At 55.3% G+C, this 22,561-nt stretch overlaps 2 protein-coding genes across 3 annotated transcripts in view; one reads left to right on the top strand and one right to left on the bottom strand.

Annotated features, from left to right (window-relative positions):
* IGF1R (insulin like growth factor 1 receptor) overlaps positions 1-11,520 on the top strand; it is a 123,124-nt gene extending 111,604 nt beyond the window's left edge. For both annotated transcript variants that reach the window (XM_070400602.1, XM_070400601.1), the window contains 4 exons: positions 715-844; positions 1,292-1,426; positions 3,729-4,267; positions 4,803-11,520. In XM_070400602.1, coding sequence (XP_070256703.1) covers positions 715-844; positions 1,292-1,426; positions 3,729-4,266 — 803 coding nt within the window. In that variant the 3' untranslated portion in view covers position 4,267; positions 4,803-11,520. The remainder of the gene's footprint in view (positions 1-714; positions 845-1,291; positions 1,427-3,728; positions 4,268-4,802) is intronic.
* Positions 11,521-12,550: 1,030 nt separating this feature from the next.
* PGPEP1L (pyroglutamyl-peptidase I like) lies at positions 12,551-19,830 on the bottom strand. Its single transcript, XM_070400705.1, has 6 exons — positions 19,797-19,830; positions 17,890-17,942; positions 17,087-17,209; positions 15,506-15,732; positions 14,566-14,714; positions 12,551-12,735 (listed from the first exon to the last, which is right to left on the bottom strand). The coding sequence occupies exons 1-6, from the start codon at positions 19,828-19,830 to the stop codon at positions 12,686-12,688; spliced, it is 636 nt and encodes a 211-aa protein (XP_070256806.1). The 3' UTR covers positions 12,551-12,685.
* Positions 19,831-22,561: the final 2,731 nt, after the last annotated feature.

Raw genomic sequence — 22,561 nt, 5'->3', positions numbered from 1 at the left:
AAAACCACCTGAGCCCGGCTGGTGTGGCTCAGTGGTTGAGCATCGATCCAGGAACCAGGAGGTCCATTGGTTCCATTCCCAGTCAGGGCATATGCTGAGGTTGTGAGCTCGATCTCCAGTAGGGGGCGTGCAGGAGGCAGCTGATCAGTCATGTTCCTCTCTCATCGATGTTTCCATCTCTCTCTCTGTTCCTTCCTCTCTCTGAAAATCAATAAACACACACACACACACACAAACAAAAACACGTGAGAATGACCTTGAATCTACACAGGACATACTTCCTTTTAAAAAAATATATTTTTATTGATTTCAGAGAAGGAGAGAGAGAAACAACACTGATGAGAGAGAATCACGGATTGGCTGCCTCCTGCACGCCCCCTACTGGGGATGGAGCCTGCAACCCGGGCCTGTGCCCTGACGGGGAATCGAACCTGTGACCTCCTGGCTCATAGGTTGATGCTCAACCACTGAGCCCCCCCCCGGCCGGGCGCTGCCTCTCATTGAAGTGCAATAAGGGGTTAACCTTTCTGAAGAATCAAGGTGAACGTGTATTTAGCAGCAGAGCTTTCCTGGTGTTTGCTTGGCACGTGGCTCATCGCTCGTGCCTTTCGGGTTCTGTCGATGGGATTGGAGGCGGGGCCACCTCGCAGCAGGGATGTCCCGTCCGTGCTTGTCCCCTGAGAGTCACCCTCCTGCCTCCTCCCCGCCCCGCAGACTTCGGCATGACTCGCGACATCTACGAGACCGACTATTACCGGAAGGGCGGGAAGGGGCTGCTGCCCGTGCGCTGGATGTCCCCCGAGTCCCTCAAGGACGGCGTGTTCACCACCCACTCTGATGTCTGGTAGGCGAGACTGTCCCCGGAATTCGCGCCCCACTGGCCTCCACGACCCCCCGCCCCACACCCCCCCCCCTTTGGCTCAGCAGAGAGAGCCAGGGGCGGAGGGTCCCCAGCTGGGAGTTGTCAAGCGGCTTGATTGTCCCCAGTGCACTTGCCTGGGGTCCAAGTTCAAGGGCCCCTGAACCTCCCTGCCCTTCAGTGTCCTGCGCTCTGCACTGACTCAGTGACCAGGTCTGCACTGATCTGCAGGAGACGTGGTGGCAGCCAACGAGGACCGATGTTGCACGCGTGGCGCGGAGCCTGGCTCGCTGGCCGCCCAGCGGGCCGTCCCCAGGGCGAGGGGCGAGGGGGTCGGGGGGGGGGGTGGGGGGGGGAAGATGTTGGGAAGCAGCGGGCACATGGTTCTGTGCACTCGTCAAGGCCTCACGTCTGCCCCTCTCCTCTCTGCAGGTCCTTCGGCGTTGTGCTCTGGGAGATCGCCACGCTGGCCGAGCAGCCCTACCAGGGCCTGTCCAACGAGCAGGTCCTGCGCTTCGTCATGGAGGGCGGCCTTCTGGACAAGCCCGACAACTGCCCCGACATGCTGTACGTGTCCCGGGCCCGCGGCGCTGGGGGGGGGGCAGGGTCCTGCGCGAGGATCTGCACCTCGGTGGCGCCTCCCTCCCGCCCTGCCTTGGCAGGGCGCACTGCGGCTGCTCAGGCTGACGTCTCTGTGAAATGTTTCACGGGTGCCACCCATGCTCACCTTCTCCGCGAGGAGTTGGTTGTTTTTTTTTAATAAGGCAACTCGACATCGGTTACTGTTTCTTTTTAAATATATTTTTATTGATTTCAGAGTGGAAGGGTGAGGGAGCGATAGAAACATCCATGATGAGAGAGAATCATGGATCAGCTGCCTCCTGCACTCCCCCTACTGGGGATGGAGCCCACAACCCGGGCATGTGCCCTGACCGGGAATCGAACCCGGAACCCTTCGGTCCGCAGGCCGACGCTCTATCCACTGAGCCAAACCAGCCAGGGCTGCACGGCGTGCCTTGGCTGTGGTCACCACCTCACGCACGCAGTAGGTACGCGGTGTGCAGGCCGGAGCGGGCAGGGCTGTGGTCCCCCAGCCCCCTGGGCCCGTGTCTGAATGAGACAGCTTATCTCCAGGCAGCAGCTCCGTGTAGTCTCGTCCCTACCCGGGTGCAGGGCTGTGTACGCCCTCCCCCGCCCCCAGCAGCGGGGAGTTCAGTGAAGGACGCTCCGACGCACCAGAGCTGACCGGCTGTAGAACATGTGCTTTTTCTAAAGACGAGTTCCATCGGCTCATAAATCCTCCTAGGATCTGCTGCAGACTTTGCTTGTGGAGAGGGTGTGAACAGGTCTGGAATCCCGCAGCGTCCGACAGACTTCCTTTAGGGATAGCGCTGTGCTGGGCGGGCTGGGACGCTGGGATGGTCTGAAGGAGGCATCAGGCCCTGGCCGCTGTCGCTCAGTGGATAGAGCATCGGTCGGCGGACGGAAGGGTCCCAGGTTCGATTCCGGTCAAGGGCACGTACCTTGGTTGCGGGCTCGATCCCTGGCCCTGGTCAGTGCGGCACCCGGGGCTCACCAGCTGGCCACAACGGCCCATGTTTCGGGCCCACAGGCCAGATGGTCTCTGTTCCGACTCCTCTACTCCCCGTAGGAGCTCGAGAGCAGCCGCAGACACTGTAAACAAATGAGCCTGTTCCTGTTGCCACTAAACTGTATTTATTAGAGCGGGCGGCAGGCCTGGCTCCCACACCCCCCTCCCTCGGGGTCACGTCCGTCTGACCTTCCTGACCCCTTTCTCCCCACGCCTTTCAAGGCAGCCGGCCTGGGAGCTGTCTCTTTGCAGCCTGCGGTCTGTGCCCCACCGCTTCTCTCCCTGGGGCCACAGGGTGGTCTGTTGGTCAAGTGTCACCCCAACAGATGGCAGGAAGCCATTTCGGGGTGCTTTGATCTTCCTAGATGTGAGGAGCTCCAGTTGGCCTTTTTAAAAATAGATATTTTATTGATTTCAGAAAGGAAGGGAGAGGGAGAGAGAGAAACATCAGTGATGAGAGAGAATCATGGATGGGCTGCCTCCTTGCACGCCCCCTACTGGGGATGGAGCCTGCAACCCAGGCCTGTGCCCTGACCGGGAATCGAACCGTGACCTCCTGGTCCATAGGTCGATGCTCAACCATTGAGCCTCACTAGCTGGCCTAAACATGAATTTTTAAAATCTTCCTCTCAACATCTGCACGTGTAGCCTTGCAGACAGGAGTCAACAGTGGACCACGTGCCCGGCTGGTGTGGCTCAGTGGGTGACAGTTGACCTGTGAACCAGGAGGTCACGGTTCGACTTCCGGTCAGGGCACATGCCCCGGTTGCCGGCTCCACCCCCAGTAGAGGGCGTGTAGGAGGCAGCCGATCCATGATTCTCTCTCACCATGGATGTTTCTCTCTCCCTCTCCCTTCCTCTTTGAAATCAATAAAAAAATTTTTTTAAAAAAAGAAAAGAGGGGCCAAAACCGGTTTGGCTCGGTGGATAGAGCGTCGGCCTGCGGACTGAGGGGTCCCAGGTTCGATTCCGGTCAAGGGCATGTACCTGGGTTGCTGGCACATCCCCAGTGGGAGATGTGCAGGAGGCAGCTGATCGATGTTTCTCTCCCGTCGATGTTTCTAACTATCTCTCTCCCTTCCTCTCTGTAAAAATCAATAAAATATATTTAAAAAAAAAAAGAAAAAAAAAAGAAAAGAGGGAAAGCCAGAGGCTCGGAGAGGGCACAGAACCGGGACCTACGTGCCCGTTGTGGCCGCGGAGGTGGGCAGAGCGAGCGGGGGCCCCGGAGCTGCGGCCGGTGGGGCCCATCTCGACCGTCTGCCCCCCCCCCTGCAGGTTCGAGCTCATGCAGGTGTGCTGGCACTTCAACCCCAAGATGAGGCCTTCGTTCCTGGACATCATCGGCAGCATCAAGGACGAGCTGGAGCCCGGCTTCATCGAGGTGTCCTTCTACTACAGCGACGAGAACAAGCCGCCCGACACCGAGGAGCTGGACCTGGATGCCGAACACCTGGAGTGCGTGCCCCTGGACCCCTCGGCCTCCTGCTCCTCCCTGCCGCTGCCCGAGCGCCACTGCCCGCACCACCACCACCACCACGAGGGCCGCGAGCGCTACTGCCGCCACCACCACGAGGGCCGCGAGCGCTACTGCCGCCACCACCACGAGGGCCGCGAGCGCCACTGCCCGCACCACCGCCCCGAGAGCGGCCGCGAGCGCGAGCGCCCCTGCCCGCACCGCCCCGAGAACGGCATTGGCCACCGCGTGCTGGTCTACCACCGGGCCAGCTTCGACGAGAGGCAGGCGTACGCGCACATGAATGGGGGGCGCAAGAACGAGAGGCCCGTGCCTCTGCCGCAGTCCTCCACCTGCTGAGGTGGGACCCGGTCCCGCGGAGCAGGGCCCCGTGTGTGTGCGTGTGCGTGTGCGTGTGCTCGGCGGGCGGGGGGCGGGCCCTCACCATCTGGTCACGGCCTCCTGCGCCCCCGAGGTCTGCAGCACCGCCCTGCTGCCCACAGGCCTCTCTGCCGTACACACACACACACACACACACAGGGGATGTTCCTTTTTTTCAATATGCAAGCAGATTATTGCCCTGCCCAAACCCTTAACTGACACGGGCCTTTAAGAACCTTAATGACACTTACAGCAACAGAACACTAGAGAATCGAGTCTCCTCACTCCTTCTCTGCCTCTCTCTGATCTCTCTCTGATCTCTATCTCTCTCTCTCTCTCTCTGCTTCATAATGGAACGAACATTTGCCACAAGCCCAGCCGATGGAGGAGAGGGCTGGCCGCCCCCGTGGCCCCCTCTGGCTCCCATGCACACCTGCCTGTCCCCGTGGGTCCTTCCCTAACACACGTTGCAACGGCATTTTCCTTTTTAAAAACTGTAACTTCAACCTTTTTAGGGACAGACGGCATTGACCAAGGGCCATCGTTCATCCCAGGCTGTTGCCGTTGTAACGCTGCCAAATTCTGCCAAAACCCGGGACTCCGTCCCTCGCACCTGCCCCCCTCCCCACCCCCATTTCCTGGTGGCGGGCGTGTGCGGTCTCGGGTCACTCCTGTGACAGCCACGCGGGCGGTGCCCTCCATCCCGTCGTCCCCGGGGATTCTTGGCAAGTCTCACGTCCACGCAGGTCAGTTTGCCTTTGACTAGGTTATTCTCTGGGGGAACTGGACAGACGGGGCCGGGCTTCCCTGGGCCACCTCCCCACCCCCACCTCCTAGCCCCAGGGACTCTGCCGCAGACAGGCCCTTTGAGGGAGCAAAGGTGGCTCACATGCTAGTCTCCTGCCCGCCTCGCCAGAGCCAGAGCCCCTCCCGGCCCCCGAGGACGCAGAGGAGCAGGGGTTCCCCGGGACAGAGCCCAGCGGTTCACGCAGGTTTGCGAGCAAAGCAATGCAGACACCCCTCCCACCCCAGCCCCATCTCGGGGAGGGCAGTGCGGGATGCAAGCTGCCCGAGCCTTTGACATGTTCGTTCCCAGGACTCGGCGGGTCCTGCGGTTCCAGGTCAGACTCGAAACATTTGCGTACGCATTTCGTCTTTCACGTCATCACTTTGATAACTTTTTTACGGTTCAGATCCTCATCTATACGTCTGTACAGAAAAAAAAAAAAAGACGGCTGCTATTTTTATTTTGTAGTTTTCAGTTATCTTTGTGGATCTATTCTATGAAAACTTTCAGGTCTCCCTCTTTCCCTCTCTGCTCTCTCTCTCTAAGCTTCTGCTTTCGACTAGATGCATCTCTTCCTCTCTCCCCAGGAATGGGCTCTCGTAGATCGGCGTTTGCCATGAACTGCCTGTGATGCCTTTTCATAACTCTGCCCCCCCCGCTCTCTGCTTCCCCCGCCCTGGCCCCCTGCTAGATCTGTTACAACCTGTAGGCTCTGTGGGCACCAGTCTGGCTGGCGAGGGAGGCGGGTGGAAAGGGGGTCCCTTCCCCCGCCCGCCCGCCCTCGCCCGGCATTGGAGTCTGTTACTGTGCCAACCGTAGACAACCTCAGGTCCAAACACAAAGGTCAAGTACTTCCCACACCTGTTCAGTGTTCCTCGTCGTCGCCGTGGGAAGGAGCCCCCCTCCCCCCCTTCTCTTTCCCTGGCCCCTTCCTTTTGGATGTGACACACTTTTTGTAATTTTTATGTTTTAATTCTCGGGTACAACAGCAGTTTGAACTGCAGATACTAGTCATTTGAATTACATTTCTTTTTTTTTTTTTTTTTTTTTTAGTGGATATTTAATCCTTCCATCCTACGAAAAACAGCTGCTAAATCTAAGGGTGCCGTGGAGTGTGGTCAGTGGCGTGCCGCCGCCGCCACCCTCCAGACCGACCTACCTGTCTGTCCTGAGAACCAGGAAACCCCCAGGGACCCCCCCCTCCGCACGGGGCGCCAGGGGCTGCTGGGAGAGGGCCAGGCTGGGGCAGCGCCCCCAGTGACCCAGGAGCCCCATGCTCACCCCAGGGGACCAGGGCCCTGACACGCTTGCCCTGGGCCGGGAAACAAGTCCTCAGGGCCCCGGCGTCTTTTGTTTCGGTTTTTTGTTTTTTGTTTTGTTTTGTTGGTTTTTTTAGCGCCTCTCACCAGAGCGATTGACGTATGACCGCACAGAGTTGCTTCTGGGATGGAGACGTTTAAGTGATGAGTGAGAACAAAGCTCAAGTAGGGTGATGGCTAGTCGGGATTGGAGATGAAACACGAGAAGGAAAATTGGGAGTCGTTTCAGCCCCAGGATTGTCTCTAGCCCCTGTCCCCAGTTTTTTTCCCCTTAAGACACTGCGTCAAAGAGAAAGGTTCGTTGAGAAGGTGTATGTAGGAGCTCCCGTTTGATTTCTGATTCCGGTTTCAGTCGCCGTGAGAGCAGCTCAGCCCCCTGATGGATTTCGATACTGACGCGAGGGTTTCCGTGTGCGTAAGAAGGGACAGTTTTTATTTTTTGGGGTTTTTATTTTTTTTTTTTCAAACATGTATCTACCTCACACTTCTTTTTTATATGTGTATATACAACAAGGAATACATCTCACATTTCTCAGCACCTGACAATACGCCATGGGTACCGGTACCTCATCCACGCACAGGCCTCGCACGCCCGTGACCGGGGCCAGGCCAGGCTGCATTCCGGGGCCGCAGCTGCGCTTCCCCGCCTCTCCGCTCCTGTCCCAACGGCTTGCCTCTCCCTGCGCTGTCTCCTCTGGCCTTGCTCTCTTCTTCTTCTGACTCGGTTCCCTACGAGGTTGTGAGGTGTCAGGATTCCCCCCTCTTGGCCCAGTGTCCCCCACTCAGCAGGGAGGTGAGGGAACCCCCACCCCCACCCCCCAGCAGCTCAGTGGGAAGGAAGGCCCCTCGGCTGTCCCCGCCGGTTGTCCTTGAACCCCGTTGCTTTGTGCAGACGGAATGGCGAGCCCATTCCGTCCCTGGAGCAGTGGTTTCGGGATTTAGGGGCCGGAGGCGGCCAGGGGCGGCCGTCTCTGTTAGCTCCCACCTGCTAGGCACAGGTGGGGGCCGGCTCCATCGGGCGCCATGCTGGCTGCCCTGGACGGGGCCTGTGCCAGGCGGCCAGACGGTCCCTGTGCGCCAGGCACGCGGAGAGCCCCGTCCGCCAGGCCTCCTGTCGAGAATAGGAGGTTCCTACCTCCCAGCCAATCCCTTCCAGAATGTTCTGTGGAGAAAAGTCCCTATCCCCCCGTCTCCAGAATGTTCTCTGAATTCCCCCCTCCTTTCCTCCTCCCTTTCAGGGGGAGACGAAGATGTACCAAGCCTTCGGGCTGGAGGGGGGCGGTGCTAGGCGCCAAGCCGCCTTCTGGGGTGTCGGGGTGTCGCAGCTCCCACCAGGCCTTGCCTCTGTCCCTCTGTCCCGCTGCTCACGGGGGTGGATGGCGTTACCCGGTTCCAACAGCTGCTCTCAGGCCCTGGTGATGTGATCTGGGCGACACGACTCGGGAGGAAGCCTCCCTCCCGCAGGGACACCCCTCCCCTCTCCCCAAGCCCTTGGGACCTCGAGGTCACCGAGAAATGCTATCTGATGGGGGTTCCCCTCACCCACGCTGCCGGGGAACCCCCCGGGTTGGTGGCCTCCCCTCTTTTGCACATACCTTCCGGTTCCCACGACTGGACCCGTCCAGTCCATCCAGGCGGTCCCAAGGGTCTCTCTCGTTCCACGCGTCCGAGCTGTTGGTGTGGTCATGTTATCGTTTGACGTCGGTGGTTTTTCTTTGAGTAGAAAGCAAACACTAACCAGTCGTAGTGCGCATCGTAACCAAGGCTTCCGCGGCGCTGCAGTTAGAGAAACGCTTGCTTGCGTGAGGGTGCGGTGATCCTACTGGACCAAGCCACCCCGGGACCCGCCCGCGAGGCCGGGGTCCCCGCCTCCCCTTGATTTTTTTTTTTTTCTCTTTCGTACGCTCCGAATCATTCACTCGAGCCGAACTGGGGCATTTCCCACGCGGCCTCCTCCCGCCAGCAGCTCCCGCTGCTCGAAGCCGCATCATGGAGCCGATGTGAGCGTCCGCCTTCGCCATGGCGCGCGCGGCCCTCCCCGGGCGCAGCGGGAGCGAAGCCGGCCTGTCCTGGAGGCGCTGTCCAGGCCCCGCGGGGCGAGGCCCCGGCCACCCACGTCTCCTTTACGTGGTGTCGTGACCTTGGACACACAGTTGAGATGAGCTTCCTTGGAGGAGGAGGAGGCGAGAAGACGGGGTTCACGGCCAACGCTGGCCTCCCCTTCCAGCCCGTTTCGTGGCGCGAACGAGGTGTCCAAGGTCAGAAGCGGCGTGGGGAAAAGAGAAGAGCGGTTCTGGTGGAACTGCCGACCAGCAAGATGCTTGGCAGGAACTGGTTGGTGTGTTCTGGCGGGCGCCACGCATCCACGAGCCAATCCGGTGCCAAATCCCAGGCCAGTGGGTCCCACCGACGCCTTTCTCGGCAGCCCACCTCCATTGGCGGGTGGGCGCGTGGCACAGGCCACACGAGCTCCCGGGCGAGAAGGTCGTCCCCGAGCGGCCAGAGGATGGAAGGCAGCTCCTTCCCAAGTCAGAGGCCCCTCCCAGGGGCAGCAGCCCTCCGCGCCCTGCCTGGGCCCCTCCCGGGGGCGCACGCACAGCCTGGGGCCCGTCCTCCGGTCCATGTTGCCTCTGTGCGCGGCAGCGGCGGCGGCGGCGGCGGCTGTCGCACTGTCTCCTGGGCCCCGCAGCGCCGGGAGATCCGGACCGGAGACCCGCTCTTCGAAAGAAGCGGCGATGAAAGGCCCACGTCCTGGCTCCAGGCGGGACACAGTCGCTGCAAATGAGAACGAGAAAGGATGACGCTTTGGACCGAACCCCTCTGTGGCCGGAGACGCCGAAGATGCAGAGGACAGGCCAGAGGGGGTCACGCCTGGCCCCCAGCTCGGATGACAGCGCCGGTCCTGTGGAGAAAAAGCGGATGGACACTCCTTGATGGTGGGAAGAGTCGAGCCGGCGGGAGGATGCCTCCGTCGCAGAGAGAAGAATGGCGAGCGCCAGGGCCAGGAAAAAGTGCGGGCCGCGCTCTGAGATGGACGGTTTCCTGAAGGCGTCAGACCAGGTCCCGGCGCGGGAGTCATCCATGGGCATTTGTCTTCAGCGGACACCCCGGCGCCCTGCGTGGGGGACTGTGACTTCGGAGTTCAGTCCAATCGTCGGAGGACACGAACTCCACATCACGCCCGTCAGTGGTCGGTTCTGGGGCATGACTTTAGGGTTTTCTTTTTGTCGTTTAAGCAAGAATATGATTACTCATCTATATTTTTTTGTTGGTTTTTTTTGATTACTCATCTATATTTTTTTGAGTTTTTTGATTACTCATCTATACTTTTTTGTTGGTTTTTTTGATTACTCATCTATACTTTTTTGTTGGTTTTTTTGATTACTCATCTATATTTTTTTGGTTTTTTTGATTACTCAGCTATACTTTTTTGTTGGTTTTTTGATTACTCATCTATAATTTTGTTGTTTTTTTTTTGATTACTCATCTATTTTGTTGTTGTTGTTGTTTTTTTGATTACTCATCCGTATGACCACGTTGGTGTGTGTCCTCATTTTTCTGGTCAGCATCGTTTTAATTACTCACACATTAGCATTTTCAGTAGGGCTCTCATGTCCAGTAGATACGGGTAGTCAGTCGACGAAGATCTGGTTTACAAGAACTAATTCAACGTTTCATTGCATTTTTGTAAGGACATAGAATAATTTTATACAACGTTTGTAGTCCGTAATCGCCGAAATAATTTAAAGACACTTGGGTTCTCCGTGCAAATGTATGCTCATGATCCATTTATTTTTTTTTTTATAGGACACCTGTTTACTAGCTAGCTTTACGAGATGCCAAAAATGCATTTTCCCTGCCCCCAAGCCCTGCATAACCCTTTTTACATCCCCCCACCCCCACCCACGCTTCAGGCCCTAGTTTATAGCAAAGGAAGGATGGCGATTCCAGTAGTTCTGTATCTTCAGTATCTTGGTCTTCCCGAACCTTCTGGTTGGGAAGGGGATCATCATTTGCTGGTCATTTATCTTTGGAGTGTAGCTACTTTAAGAGACTGAAGGAACCTCACTGGCAGAGGAACCAGCGGGGGTGCTGCCGCCCAGCGGTGCCCGGCGGTGCGCCCGGCACTCGGCATCTGGTGCGGCCGTTGCCATGGTTGCGGGACGCCTCGCGATGGAGCGGCTGACAGCACAGCTCCGCGGCGTCACGGCGCTGGCCGCACGCAGACTTATCACGCAAGACGGTAATTCTGGTGCCGGCAGACTGTTCGCTTACATGCCTCATATTATGATTGATGCTTTGTTATGTAACCAGAGACTCTTATTTTTTAAGGCACAACACCGAAGATACATTTTTTCCAGTACAAAACAAAGTTGAATAAAAACTACACACACACACACAATTTTTTTAAAGTCTGACTCCATTTCCTCTTGCGCCCAGTGGGTTAATGGGCCACGTCTACACAATGCCACAAAAGCCCCGCCATTGCTAACGGGGTGTTTTGCACAACACGGGAGAAAGGTCCAGATACAGTATTTTCTGTTTGCAACTTGGCATTCGGATGTTTGGTGTTGCGTAGACGCGTCCACAGGTGGAATAGATGTTTGGCAAGAACACCTGTATGCTTTGTAAGCCAGTGGGGTTGACACGAGAGGTTTGCCAGAGTTTGTCCTCTGGGGAAAAATTTTTAGAAAAACAAACAAAATCAAACCAGAAGGCGCGATAGAATGGATGTATTGCAGATCATTTATTTTCTGAGTTTTCTTGTTTAAAAAAAAAAAAAAAGTTTTTTAAAAAGTTTTTAAGAACCGGTAATTGACACAGCCAATTTGTTACGTAAAATGACTTTCTGTGTACAAATTATTCCTAAAAACTTCCTCTGTTTATATACAAAAAAAAATCAGTAGCTAAAAAAAAAAATTTCAAAATGGTTTTGTATACTCCATTGTAAGAATTTATCCCTGTTCTCGCGATATACTCTGGATTCTTTACATTTTGGGGGGAAAAAAGAAACTTTGTCTATTTTGAATGGCTGAAGCTAATGCGACTTTAGTTTATCTTACTCTGCTTTTTTCTAGTAGTTCAAGTATTACATGGTTTACGTTCAATAAAGGAATTCAGTATGCACTTCTGGCCTCCAATTTTGTTTGCGCCTCCGTGCAAGACTCACCAGGCTTCTGAGGCAGGGGCGCTGACTGCGTGTGGCATGCGTGTTCACACGTGTCGCTCGGAGGTGTTCAGCGTGATGGTTCTGCTTTATTTCTGACAGACAGCTGAACCCTCACAGCATGCAAATTGCTGGTGAAGACGGGAGCATTCTGTTTCTCACTCTATTAAATCAGCTACAAGAAAACCTGAATACCTAAAATACAGAAATCTGTACTTCTGTTTCCACTGATCTGTAGATTTTTCCTACACCTTCCGCAGACAAAAGTCAGGCCAAGGGGGGCAGCTTGATCTGGGGGACCCCGGGGCAGAGGACTTGACCTCCACATTTCCGTGTCGTTGTTGGTACCTCACAGCCAGCACGCCTAGGATGTGGCTCGCTGGAGGTGTTCACAAGTGTTCGCTCCTCACAAGTTCATGGTCTCGGGCTGCCCTGAGGATTCTCCAGCCCAGGCCCCATGATCTTTGCCAGGGAAATGGTCACGGTGGGAAATGTGAATACACGTTTAAAGGACACAAGCTGTGCCCGGCTGACGTGGCTCCGTGGTTGAGCGTCGACCTATGAACCGGGAGGTCACGGTTCCATTTCCCGTCAGGGCGCATGCCCGTTTGGCGGGCTCGACCCACCGTTGGGGCCTTGCGGGAAGCAGCCCATCAGTGTGTCTTTTTCACATCGATGTTTCTCTGTCTCTCCCCTCCCTTCCATTCTCTCTAAAAATGAATGGAAAAATATCTGTGGGTGAGGAGTAACAAAAAAATAAATTCTCAAGCTTGGTGTTCACCCTGGGATTTGCTCACCGTTGGCAGGAAGTGCTTGGCCCTCAGGGGGCCGTCACTAGACGACCAATGACTAAAGGAGGCTCATTTCCCAGGTTCCGGGGTGTCTGGGCTGCAGGCAGGGTGAACACAGGAGGCCCGCTGCCTCTCCCTCGTCCCCAGGCGGGTTCACGCTGCCTCCCGGGCTGCTGCGGTGCGCCCTGCACCTGTCCTCAGAAGCGTGAAGGCGCTAGGTCTTCAGAAGTGTTAGGAGGACCTGTCCCCACCGTGCCACTTCCTGAGACCTCAGGTCCAGCAGGGCCGTTCCTCTTCCTCCTCACGGGTCCCCCAGCAGCCTGGTGGCCTCCCATCACTGAGGGGCCTTCGCCTCCATTCTCTCACTGCATCTCTGTAACAACTCTGCGGAGGAGGCAATTTTATTAGTTTCAGAGATGAGCCAACGGGCGGCCATGCCCAAGACCCCTTCCCCCCCACCCCCCCCACCCCCCAGCCAGTAAATGACCAATCCAAGGCTGGGTCTTTCCGCTGTGGTTTTCAGACCGACTCAGAACTGCCACACATTCCTAACTAACCAGGCCCCGGTGTGTGTCAGTGAGGGGGGGTTCATCAAGAGGGCGCTCTGGGCCTCCCCACAGAATCACGTCTAAAAGTTCGTGACGTGTGTATGGCTTGGTGCCAAGCCATGTGAAGTCACACAGGAGCCGGGACCGGAGGCCCCCTGCTTGCCACTGTCCTGAGACGGGAACTAGAACAGGGAGGGGCGGGGGCATCAAGGGCTCTGGGGAGCAGCGTTTGCCTACAAACACGGCAGGATCTGCGCACGAACAACTGTGCTGGCCAGACCATCCCACCCCCACTTGCTGGCTTTGCTAGGACACACCTCGACTTGGGTCTGTGGTATGTCCAGAGACCACATTCATTTGCAAAAGAGGTCCTCTAAGGCCGAACCGGTTTGGCTCAGTGGATAGAGCGTCGGCCTGCGGACTGAAAGGTCCCAGGTTCGATTCCCGGTCAAGGGCATGTACCTTGGTTGCGAGCACATCCCCAGTAGGGGGCGTGCAGGAGGCAGCTGATCGATCTCTCTCATCTATGTTTCTAACTCTCTATTCCTCTCCCTTCTTCTCTGTGAAAAATCAATAAAATATATTTAAAAAAAAAAAAAAAAAAAAAAAAAAAAAAAGAGGTCCTCTAAGGTCTCTCCCACATGCACAAGCGCACTAGAGGGCTGATGCTAAAACAAGCAAGGCCTGCCCAGTCCCCTGGTTATGAAGTTGCAGATACTGTTTCTTAGAGGGAATGAATCTGAGCACTAAGTGAGCATTTTTTTGGAAACATAATGAAGTGAAAAGTAATGGCTGCGAGCACACCGAGATAGTAAGAAATTTCCCAGAGCTTAGCCACCTTGAGTCCTTTCCTCCAAACCTGTTGCTAACGGGGCTCCCAGTGGAAATTTGCTTACAAGAAAACACTGGGCAAATAAAACCTGACCGTGAGCCAGGGCAGTGTCATGAAAGATGAAAAGAGGAGAGAAGCAAACCTAGCTATTAACCTTTGCTTTAAGACCAAACACTGCAGGAAGGAATAGAAAAATGGTGAGGCTGCCATAGAAAACAGTATGATGTTACCACCATTTTTTTTTTAAGTTGAAAAAGGACAAGAAAAAAAGAAACAATTGAGACTCGGTGGCTCAGAGGTGCCCACAGCGCCTGGATGTCAGAGGTCAGGGATGGGGCACCAAGCGGTGACCACGCCTGTATGTCCCCACGGCCAGGTGGTCATGGATCAGCCCACCGCTGCATCATCTTGTCTAAGAGGAAGGAAAAAAAGATGACTAGGATTTCATTTCACTGTCATGAAAACCATAACCGGAGCTAGTTAATTCCTGGTGAAATGTCTGCCTTTCAGAGTGTTGTCCTGCCTCCTGACTATAAAATAACTCTGTGACTTCATGGGGCTAATTCAGAACTTGTCCCTCCGTGTAGACTGTGTGACAAGCGATTTTTTAAAACGCCTCGCCAAGCACAGCTGAACTCTCCACACAGGACTGACACATTCCCTTTTCTCCAAAGCTGTGTCATTCAGACACGGGCCCAGGGGGCTGGGGGACCACAGCCCTGCCCGCTCCAGCCTGCACACCGCGACCTACTGTGTGCATGAGGTGGTTCTCCCTGGCTGGAACCACCGAGGTTTGTTTTGTGGGCACCAGGCTTTGACCTTGGGCATTCTCACCCTCTGCCAGCATCTCCTGGATGACGACTTGCAGGGCTTTTCCCAGCAGGCTGGCGGGGAGCCCCGGAGACAACGGGGGCACGTGGATGAGCGCCGCACGCCCGTTTCCGAGATGCAAAGACAGGTAGTAGGTGTAATCGCAGACGTATCTGCAACCGCAGGAAACCCAGGTGACTCCTTGGACCAGAGAGAGGTCAGCAGCGGTAGGGGGACTGCCACCCAGAGAGACGGAGGTCTTGTCCTTCTGCCTCAGAAAGGAGATGTTGCCCTAACCGGTTTGGCTCAGTGGATAGAGTGTTGGCCTGCGGACTGAAAGGTCCCAGGTTCGATTCCAGTCAAGGGCATGTGCCTTGGTTGCGGGCACATCCCCAGTAGGGGGTGTGCAGGAGGCAGCTGATCGATGTTTCTCTCTCATCAATGTTTCTAGCTCTCTATCCCTCTCCCTTCCTCTCTGTAAAATACCAATAAAATATATTTTTTAAAAAAGAATAGTTCAACCACCACATTGGCTGCAATCAATAAAAATAAAGCACCCCCAAACTATGGACCCTAGGATGCAGTGTGGGGGGACAACGGGCTAGTCTGCAAGGACCACCCTGGGGGGGGGGGCACTGGGTGCCCAAGTGCCCAGTGGAAGGGCACACGGGGGCCTCTTTGAAGGGAGACATCCTAGAAGAAAGATGGGTCAGGCCGGCCAGTGTGGCCCAGTGGTTGAGCCTCAACCTGTGAGCCAGGAAGTCATTTCCGGTCAGGGCACACGCCCCAGGTTGCGGGCTGGATCTCCAGGAGGCGGCCTGCAGGAGGCAGCGGATCCATGATGCTCTCCCTCTCCCTTCCTCTCTGAAATCAATAAAAATATATTTATTAAAAAAAAAAAAAAGAAAGAAAAAGAAAGGAGGGTCATCCTCTCCTTCCTGCTCAGTGACGCGAAAAAACGCACCTGCCCGCATCACGGGAGAACATCACCTCCACGCCCTCCACAGCCACGCGCCTGCTGACCGCCTTCATGTTGACCAGCGACTCAATCACTTCCGGGCCATGCGGGACGCACACGCCGTGCTCGGGCAGGAAGCCACGGACGTCGGTCTCGCGATACCCGCGGTTCCGGCTGCGCTGCTCGAGAACCACGGCCTTGGCGGCGGCGTCCACGCCCACGTGAACGGTGAGCTGTGGGAACAGGGGCGGCGGGGAATTTAGGGAAACTGAGGCCTGTCTGTCACCATCTATCCCGAGGGCCCAGCCGGGGGCGAGTGCGAGGCGGGGAAAACCTCTCAAACCGCGACTACGCTTTCGGGCCTCCTCCCTCCTTCCCCTCATTCGTAGGCCCCGTGGAAAAGCCCCGGATAGAAAACCATGAGGCGTCGTCTGTTTAAATGCTTTTATATTTAAAAATACCCGCACACAGGGTGGAATATCCCTCTGTGTCGCCCCCCCCCCCCCCCCCCCGCCTTCCGGGGGTCCCCGCTGCTCTCTGAGACCACAGGGGACGCCTGGCGTTGCCTTGGCAACGCTGAGGCAGGAAGTCGGTCTCAGAATGTCTTGAAGGGGTTGTTTTTCCTCTTGGAAACACAGCTAAGCGTTTCGTCGAGGCCCTTGGGGCGTTGTCTCAATGGGGTGGAGGTGTCTGTTTTGCTCCTCTCGTCGCCTGGGCTCTGTAGTATTTGCGGGATATTTGAACCCGTTTTGTATATAAGTAGCTGTTGGGATAAGATGGGCTGGGTCAGCGGTTCTCAACCTGTGGGTCGCGACCCCTTTGGCGGTCGAAGGACCCTTTCCCAGGGGTCGCCTAAGACCATCCTGCATATAAGATATTTACATGACCATTCATAACAGTAGCAACATTCCAGTTGTGAAGTAGCAACGAAAATAATTTTATGGTTGGGTCACAACATGAGGAACTGTATTTAAAGGGCCAGAAGGTTGAGAACCACTGGGCTGGGCGTAAGGCAGGTGGCCCTCCCCAGGGCCCACGAGGTCCCACTTCACAGCGACCTTCCCTGCATGGGCGTGGCTGGGAACTAACCCGAGGCCTGTCTGTTAGGAGGAAACTTATCTTTGGAGTCCTGGCTGGGAATAAAGCTTCCATTAAAACGAACAAACAAAAAAACCCACATAGATACTGATTTGAGAGAGGAAGGAGAAGGAGAGAGAGAGAGAAACATCCATTATGAGAGAGAATCATGGCTCAGCTGCCTCCTGCACACCCCCTACTGGGGACGGAGCCCACAATCCAGGCATGTGCCCTGACCGGGAATCCAACCGTGACCTCCTGGTTCCTAGGTCGCCTGTCAACCGCTGGGCCACACCATATGCGCTGCATTTATTACAGCTGAAACTTTGAGAAACAGGCCCAGAACCTTATAAACCCCACTGGGATTGTGCTGGTGAGATGCAGGGCCGGGGGTGCACTTAAGCCAGCAACTCTAAAACATGGTCCAGGGGTTCCCAGGCTCTGGGGCTCCATCTCATCATCAGCAACCCGCCCCCCCCCCCCCCAACTGGCTCCCCAGCCGTCATTTACTTGCGGTTGCAGATCTTCCCAGATTCTGGTGACTCTCCGCTTCACCTCCCTGTAATCCACGGGCAGCTGAAGTGTCCGCAGCTCCACCTCGGCGTCCCTCCCCAGGCCCAGCTTGGAGAGCTCCTGTTGAAAGAGGCAGGCAGCCCTGGCCCGTGTGGCTCCGTTGGTTGCAGCATCGTCCCATACACCAAAACCAAAAGGTGGTGGGTTCGATTCCTGGTCAAGGGCATATACCTAGGTTTCGGGTTCGATCGATGGTCGGGTCTAGTAAGTAAGCCCACGGTGGATTTTTTGTTTTGTGTTCTTGTTAATATGAGAAGGCCTGAGATGATGATAACCAGCATGAGGATAAAATGAGACACACCCCCCACTGCTTCCTGTTGTCTACAGGGACCTCACCTACTGTAGCAACCAGCTTTCCTGGCAACCACTTAAAAAAAACAACAACACATTTTCATTGATTCCAGAGAGGACAGAGAGGGAGAAAGAGAGAGAAACATCAATGATGAGAGAGAATGGTTGATTGGCTGCCTCCTGCATGCCCCTCCACCCCAATGGGGACCAAGTCTACAACCCTGGCATATGCCCTGACTGATAATCAAACAGTGACCTCCTGGTTCATAGGTCAGTGCTCAACCACTGAGCCACACCGGCTGGGCTAGCCTTGTTGTAGTTTTACCACACAGCCAAAAGGGCCGCCTGGGGCAGGCGAGGACCCACCCAAGGCCCAGAGGCCAGCCCTTCCCCAGGGCCCCTCCCTCATGGAGCTGGCCCCCAAAGGAACTGGCCTGGCCCGTGTTTACCTTCACCGCTTCCCAGCTGGAATTCACCAGGTGCTGCCGGAAGGGCCCGAAACCTGAAATCAGGGAGATTCTGGTTTGCTCAGGCCAGGCCTTGGCGAGGGGGGCGGGGGGGCGGGTTAGGGTGTTTCTCCTCCTGGGCTGCCCCCGGAGCCATTGTGGGTCCCCGGGAACCGCCACATCCCTTCCTTGGAGGCCTGCAACCTCCCCAGTCTGGGAGCATCACAGAATGTGAGGCATTGCTCTCCTAATATATATTTTTATTGATTTCAGAGAGGAAGGGAGAGGAAGAGAGTGAGAAACCTCTGTGACAAGAGAGAATCATGGATCGGCTGCCTCCTGCACACCCCTCACTGGGGATGGAGTCCGCAACCCGGGCCTGTGCCCTGACCGGGAATCGAACTGTGACCCCCTGGCTCCTAGGTCGATGCTCAGCCACTGAGCCACACCAGCTGGGCAAGGACACCTTGATCTTGAGCCCTTGTTTTCCCATCGTCTGTCTCCATGCTGGTTGTCTCGGCCAGATTCACACATGAAGCAAATCCAATTAAAGGGAAAGACTGCCCCTGGCAGCGCAGCATTTTTAATAATGGCGGGCCGCCCTCTGGAAGCCACAACTGATGGACAGGTGCTTCAGCAACAGTCTCAGGTTGGCCAGCAAATGGGTCCGCGTGAGCCTAAGACCGGCCCTGGCGCTTCAGGATTCATAGTTGATGGGTGACAAGCGTTCGTTTACCAGAGGTATCGTTTCCTTAGGAATTGGAACCACTCAGTCTCCACACCCAGAATACCAGTGAGAGCAGGGTTAATGAAAGGTTTTCAGAGGAGCGTTCTTTTCCGCAGAAGGTTAAGAGGAGTTTGATTATAGGCTGAAAATGTTAAGATAGGTAACTTGTGATTGGCCACACACAGAGGAATCCTTGTCTTGCCTCTGTTGCCTTCGTCCAACACAATCCCCAAAACTGAAAATGTGCCAGTTACGTCTAAGTAAAAAGAAAGAGCTTTGTAGAGAAATCAAACCCTCGCCCTAACCAGTCTGGCTCAGTAGATAGAGCGGCAGCCTGCGGACTGCGGGTTCCCGGGTTCGATTCTGGTCAGGGGCACGCACGTGGGTTGCAGGCTCGACCCCCAGCCTTGATTGGGGCACATGCAGGAGGCAGCCAATCAGTGTTGCCTCTCTCCTCAATGTTTCTCTCTCTCTCTTGCCCTCCCTACCTTCTACTCGCTCTAAAAACCAATGGAAAAATATCCTTGGGTGAGGATTAACAACACCACCACCAAAATAAAAACAAACATCAATGGGAAGATATCTTTGGGTGAGATTAACAAAAAACAAAACAAACCCTCCAGAAGCCCAGCTGTGACAGTGGCTTGGGGGGCTGGGGTGGGCTTGGGCAGGACTGGGCAGCCACCATTCCTCCCCAGGTGGCCTTTTGGGTTCAGAGTCTCCAACTGGTGGCTCTCAGGGTGCCTCGTGGTTTTCTGAGGGGCCCAGAGCTCTCTGGTCTGCGGGTGGGGGTGGGCACTGCAGATGGACTGCCCCAGCTTTTTGAGGCCCTGTCCTTTCTGGGACCCCCGGCTCCTCCTTCCTGGCTATGAAACTGCACCCCGGCAGGGGCCACCTGGGCCCCCTGGCTTCCTCCCTGATGGGCTGAAGGTCAAGGGCTGGGCCTCAGCCACAGGTGGGCGCTTCCATGCCTGCCATTCAGGAGCTGTTGGTAGCGAATGGCAGGACGGAGGGAAACGCCTCTGTGTCCGCTGCCGGCTCTGAACAGGCAGAGCTGGGAGTTAGCTTCCTTCTGGAGTGACTGGCACCACTGTTGGCTGCTCTGTCTTCTCCGCCGGGAACCGGTTATGACCCGAATCAGGGCCAGGCTAAAGGCAGCGGGAAAGCAGACAAACAGGCTTACCGGTCACCACCACGCAGCCGGGCTGGGGCTCCATGACACCGGAGTGGGGCGCCTGCCTCTGTGCCTCCCGGGTCAGATGGCCGTGGCGCAGCCCGGACACGGGGTGCCCCTCCCACAGGGCCACCGACCTCCTCTGATGGGGGTGCCCACCTCCTGCTCCTATAGGGGGATCTAGCCACAGGGTCCCTCAGCATTCCGGGGCCCCTACAGCCTGAAGACTCCGGGGTGGGGGAGGGTGGTAAGACGATGCCCTTAAAAGCAGAAAGCCAGCTCCGGGCGCAGAGGCGGAGCCATCTGGGACTTGCTGGCCACTGGGTCTGGGCCAGTTTGCTGCTTGGTATGATTGGAAGGAGAGGTTGGCAACTGTCTGTCCTGCTTTGCCTGGGTCTGAGGGGTTTCTGGGATTATGGGGGGGCGGGGCGCTAAATGGGCTGAAATGGGTACAGTCCTGGGCAAACCAGGAAGTGGGTGACCCTACAAGTTGTTCGGTTACGTTTTCTCCGCTTCAGGCATCCCCCCATCTGCCCCCGAGTTCTCGTTTTTGGCCATGATGACTTGATGAGGTTGCTCTTGAAACTAATTCTGCAAAATATGTTAAAAAAAAAAAAGAAAAGAAAAAGAAAGAAAACAATAAATGAAAGAAAAAGAAAACCAAACCCCAGATGATGGTTATGATTAATAGTGTTGGCTGAAGCCCCATTGCCTGTAAGCTGTGGGTCCTAAGGCACGTTAGCAAACCATTAGGTTTAACAAAAAATGAGCACAAAAGCACCTTGTATAAAACTAAAAATACCTTTTTTTTAAAAAGCTGATTGAGCCGAAACCAGTTTGGCTCAGTGGATGGAGCGTCGGCCTGTGGACTGAAGGGTCCCAGGTTCGATTCTGGTTAAGGGCAATAATCTGGGTTGCAGGCATATCCCCGGTGGGGGATGTGCAGGAGGCAGCTGATCTATGTTTCTCTGTCATCGATGTTTCTAACTCTCTATCCCTCTCCCTTCCTCTCTGTAAAAAAATCAATAAAATATATATTTTTTTAAAAAGCTGATTGATATGAGCTACAAAAAACAATTCTTTTTCCCTGTCTGGGTGTAGCCCCGTGGCTCCCCCAGGACCAGGGAGCTTCCCCAAGTTCAGAGGGCCCTGTATTAGAGGGCGTGACCACGTGGTCCCCTCTTAATTGTCCCCCTTGGTAAAAACAGTCCCCCACCCTGAATTGGGGTCTTTGCCAAGGGCTAGGCTCCACCTGGTGCCTTCCTGGGACGCAGAACCCACAGCCGTTCCCTTTCATTGGCCCCTGGTGTGGGTTGCAGGCTATTTGCAGAGAAGGGATGGGAAGTGGCGTTTAACTCCTGTGGCCTCCCCGGCCTGCTCAGAGAGGCTGGGCCACCTTGTCCTGCGAGGGGTGCAGAGGTCTGTGCCCGGCACCTCAGCTGGAGAGGAAAGTATACAGGACCCACATTCAAGTTGGATAGCAGTTACCCAGTTGCTCATACTCCCTCTGGCATTCTTGATGGTATCTGAACCCCCTTCTAATGAACGATGGCTCCCCAAGTTCACGACTCGTACCTGGTTCTGTCAGCGTTCTTGACCTGCCTGTCACAGTTATAAGCAAGATTAGGCCACTAGCAATGCCCGCATTTGTGAAGTTGGCTGCCTTAGGGTCAGATTCTGATAGCAGCACCAGCTAATGAGGTCTGCTGTGGTAACTGGTATTTCCTAGCGTTAACTTACCACACCCCAAGAGGCCCCGCCGACATGGCTCAGTGGTTGAGCGTCGACCTAGGAACCAGGAGGTCACAGTTCCATTCCCGGTCGGGGTGCATGCCCGGGTTGCGGGCTCGATGCCTAGTGTGGGGTGTCCAGGAGGCCTCTCTCCCTTTCCCTTCCTCTCTAAAAATCAATAAAAGCATATTTTTTAAAGTAAATAAATAAAACAATAGCAATAGCTCTTCCCTGTGTCCAACATCACTGCTTCCAGATCAGTTACTTATAACACAGAACTCAAGCCAACCTGCTTCTTGTTGAAGCACTAACAGGTTTTCAAAAAATGCCCCCTCCACCCCCAAGGTAGCCTTTGGGCGCACCCTCCCTTCTTCCTTTGCCTTTTCAGCTTAATGCTCCAGGGGCAGCACCCAGTTTCTGTCAGGGCCCAGATCCTGAGTGTTTCAGGCTTCCTGGGCCAGGTGGTTTCTGTTGCAACTATTCATCTCTACTGTTGTGGCCTGAAGCTAGTCCGTACATGCAAATGATGGGCGGGGCTTGGTTCCAGTATGCTGAATTTTGAACTTCATATAATGCCCGGGTGTCACAGATGTCTTTTATTTTTTTATGCCTCTTCTGACCCCCCCTCCCCCAGCTATTTACAAATGTAAACACTATTCTTAGCTCACAGGCTGTACCAATATAGGCAGTGGGCTGTAGTTTGCCAAACCCGGCACCAGAATACAATTTTCCTCCTCTGGGAAGCAAGATAGGGCTTTGTGGTGTAGGGGCTCCAAGCCAGTCACCCCAAGATGTGCCTCTGTGGCCTGCAAATTGTTTTGAGCTGAAGGCAACCAAGACCCTGCAGGCTCAAGAGAAACGTCCACCTAGAAGAATTTAAATTAGGGGCCTTGTCCGCAATAAGAGATTATCAGAGCCAATTTTCTGACTTATCTATATGGCAGGGCAAACTTCTAATTACTGAACACCTGTTTCTCTTACTGTCCGCAATGACCGTCCTCCTCTCTGAAGTCCCAAGGTGACCCTTAGCTCAGAATTCCATA

Source organism: Myotis yumanensis, unplaced genomic scaffold (genome assembly GCF_028538775.1).
Source record: "Myotis yumanensis isolate MYYU_CA2020_CCGP unplaced genomic scaffold, mMyoYum1.0.hap1 SCAF_20, whole genome shotgun sequence".
NCBI classification, from domain to species: Eukaryota; Metazoa; Chordata; class Mammalia; order Chiroptera; family Vespertilionidae; genus Myotis; species Myotis yumanensis.
The sequence above is the reverse complement of the archived record's forward strand: the minus strand, read 5'-3'. Positions and strand labels throughout refer to the sequence as shown.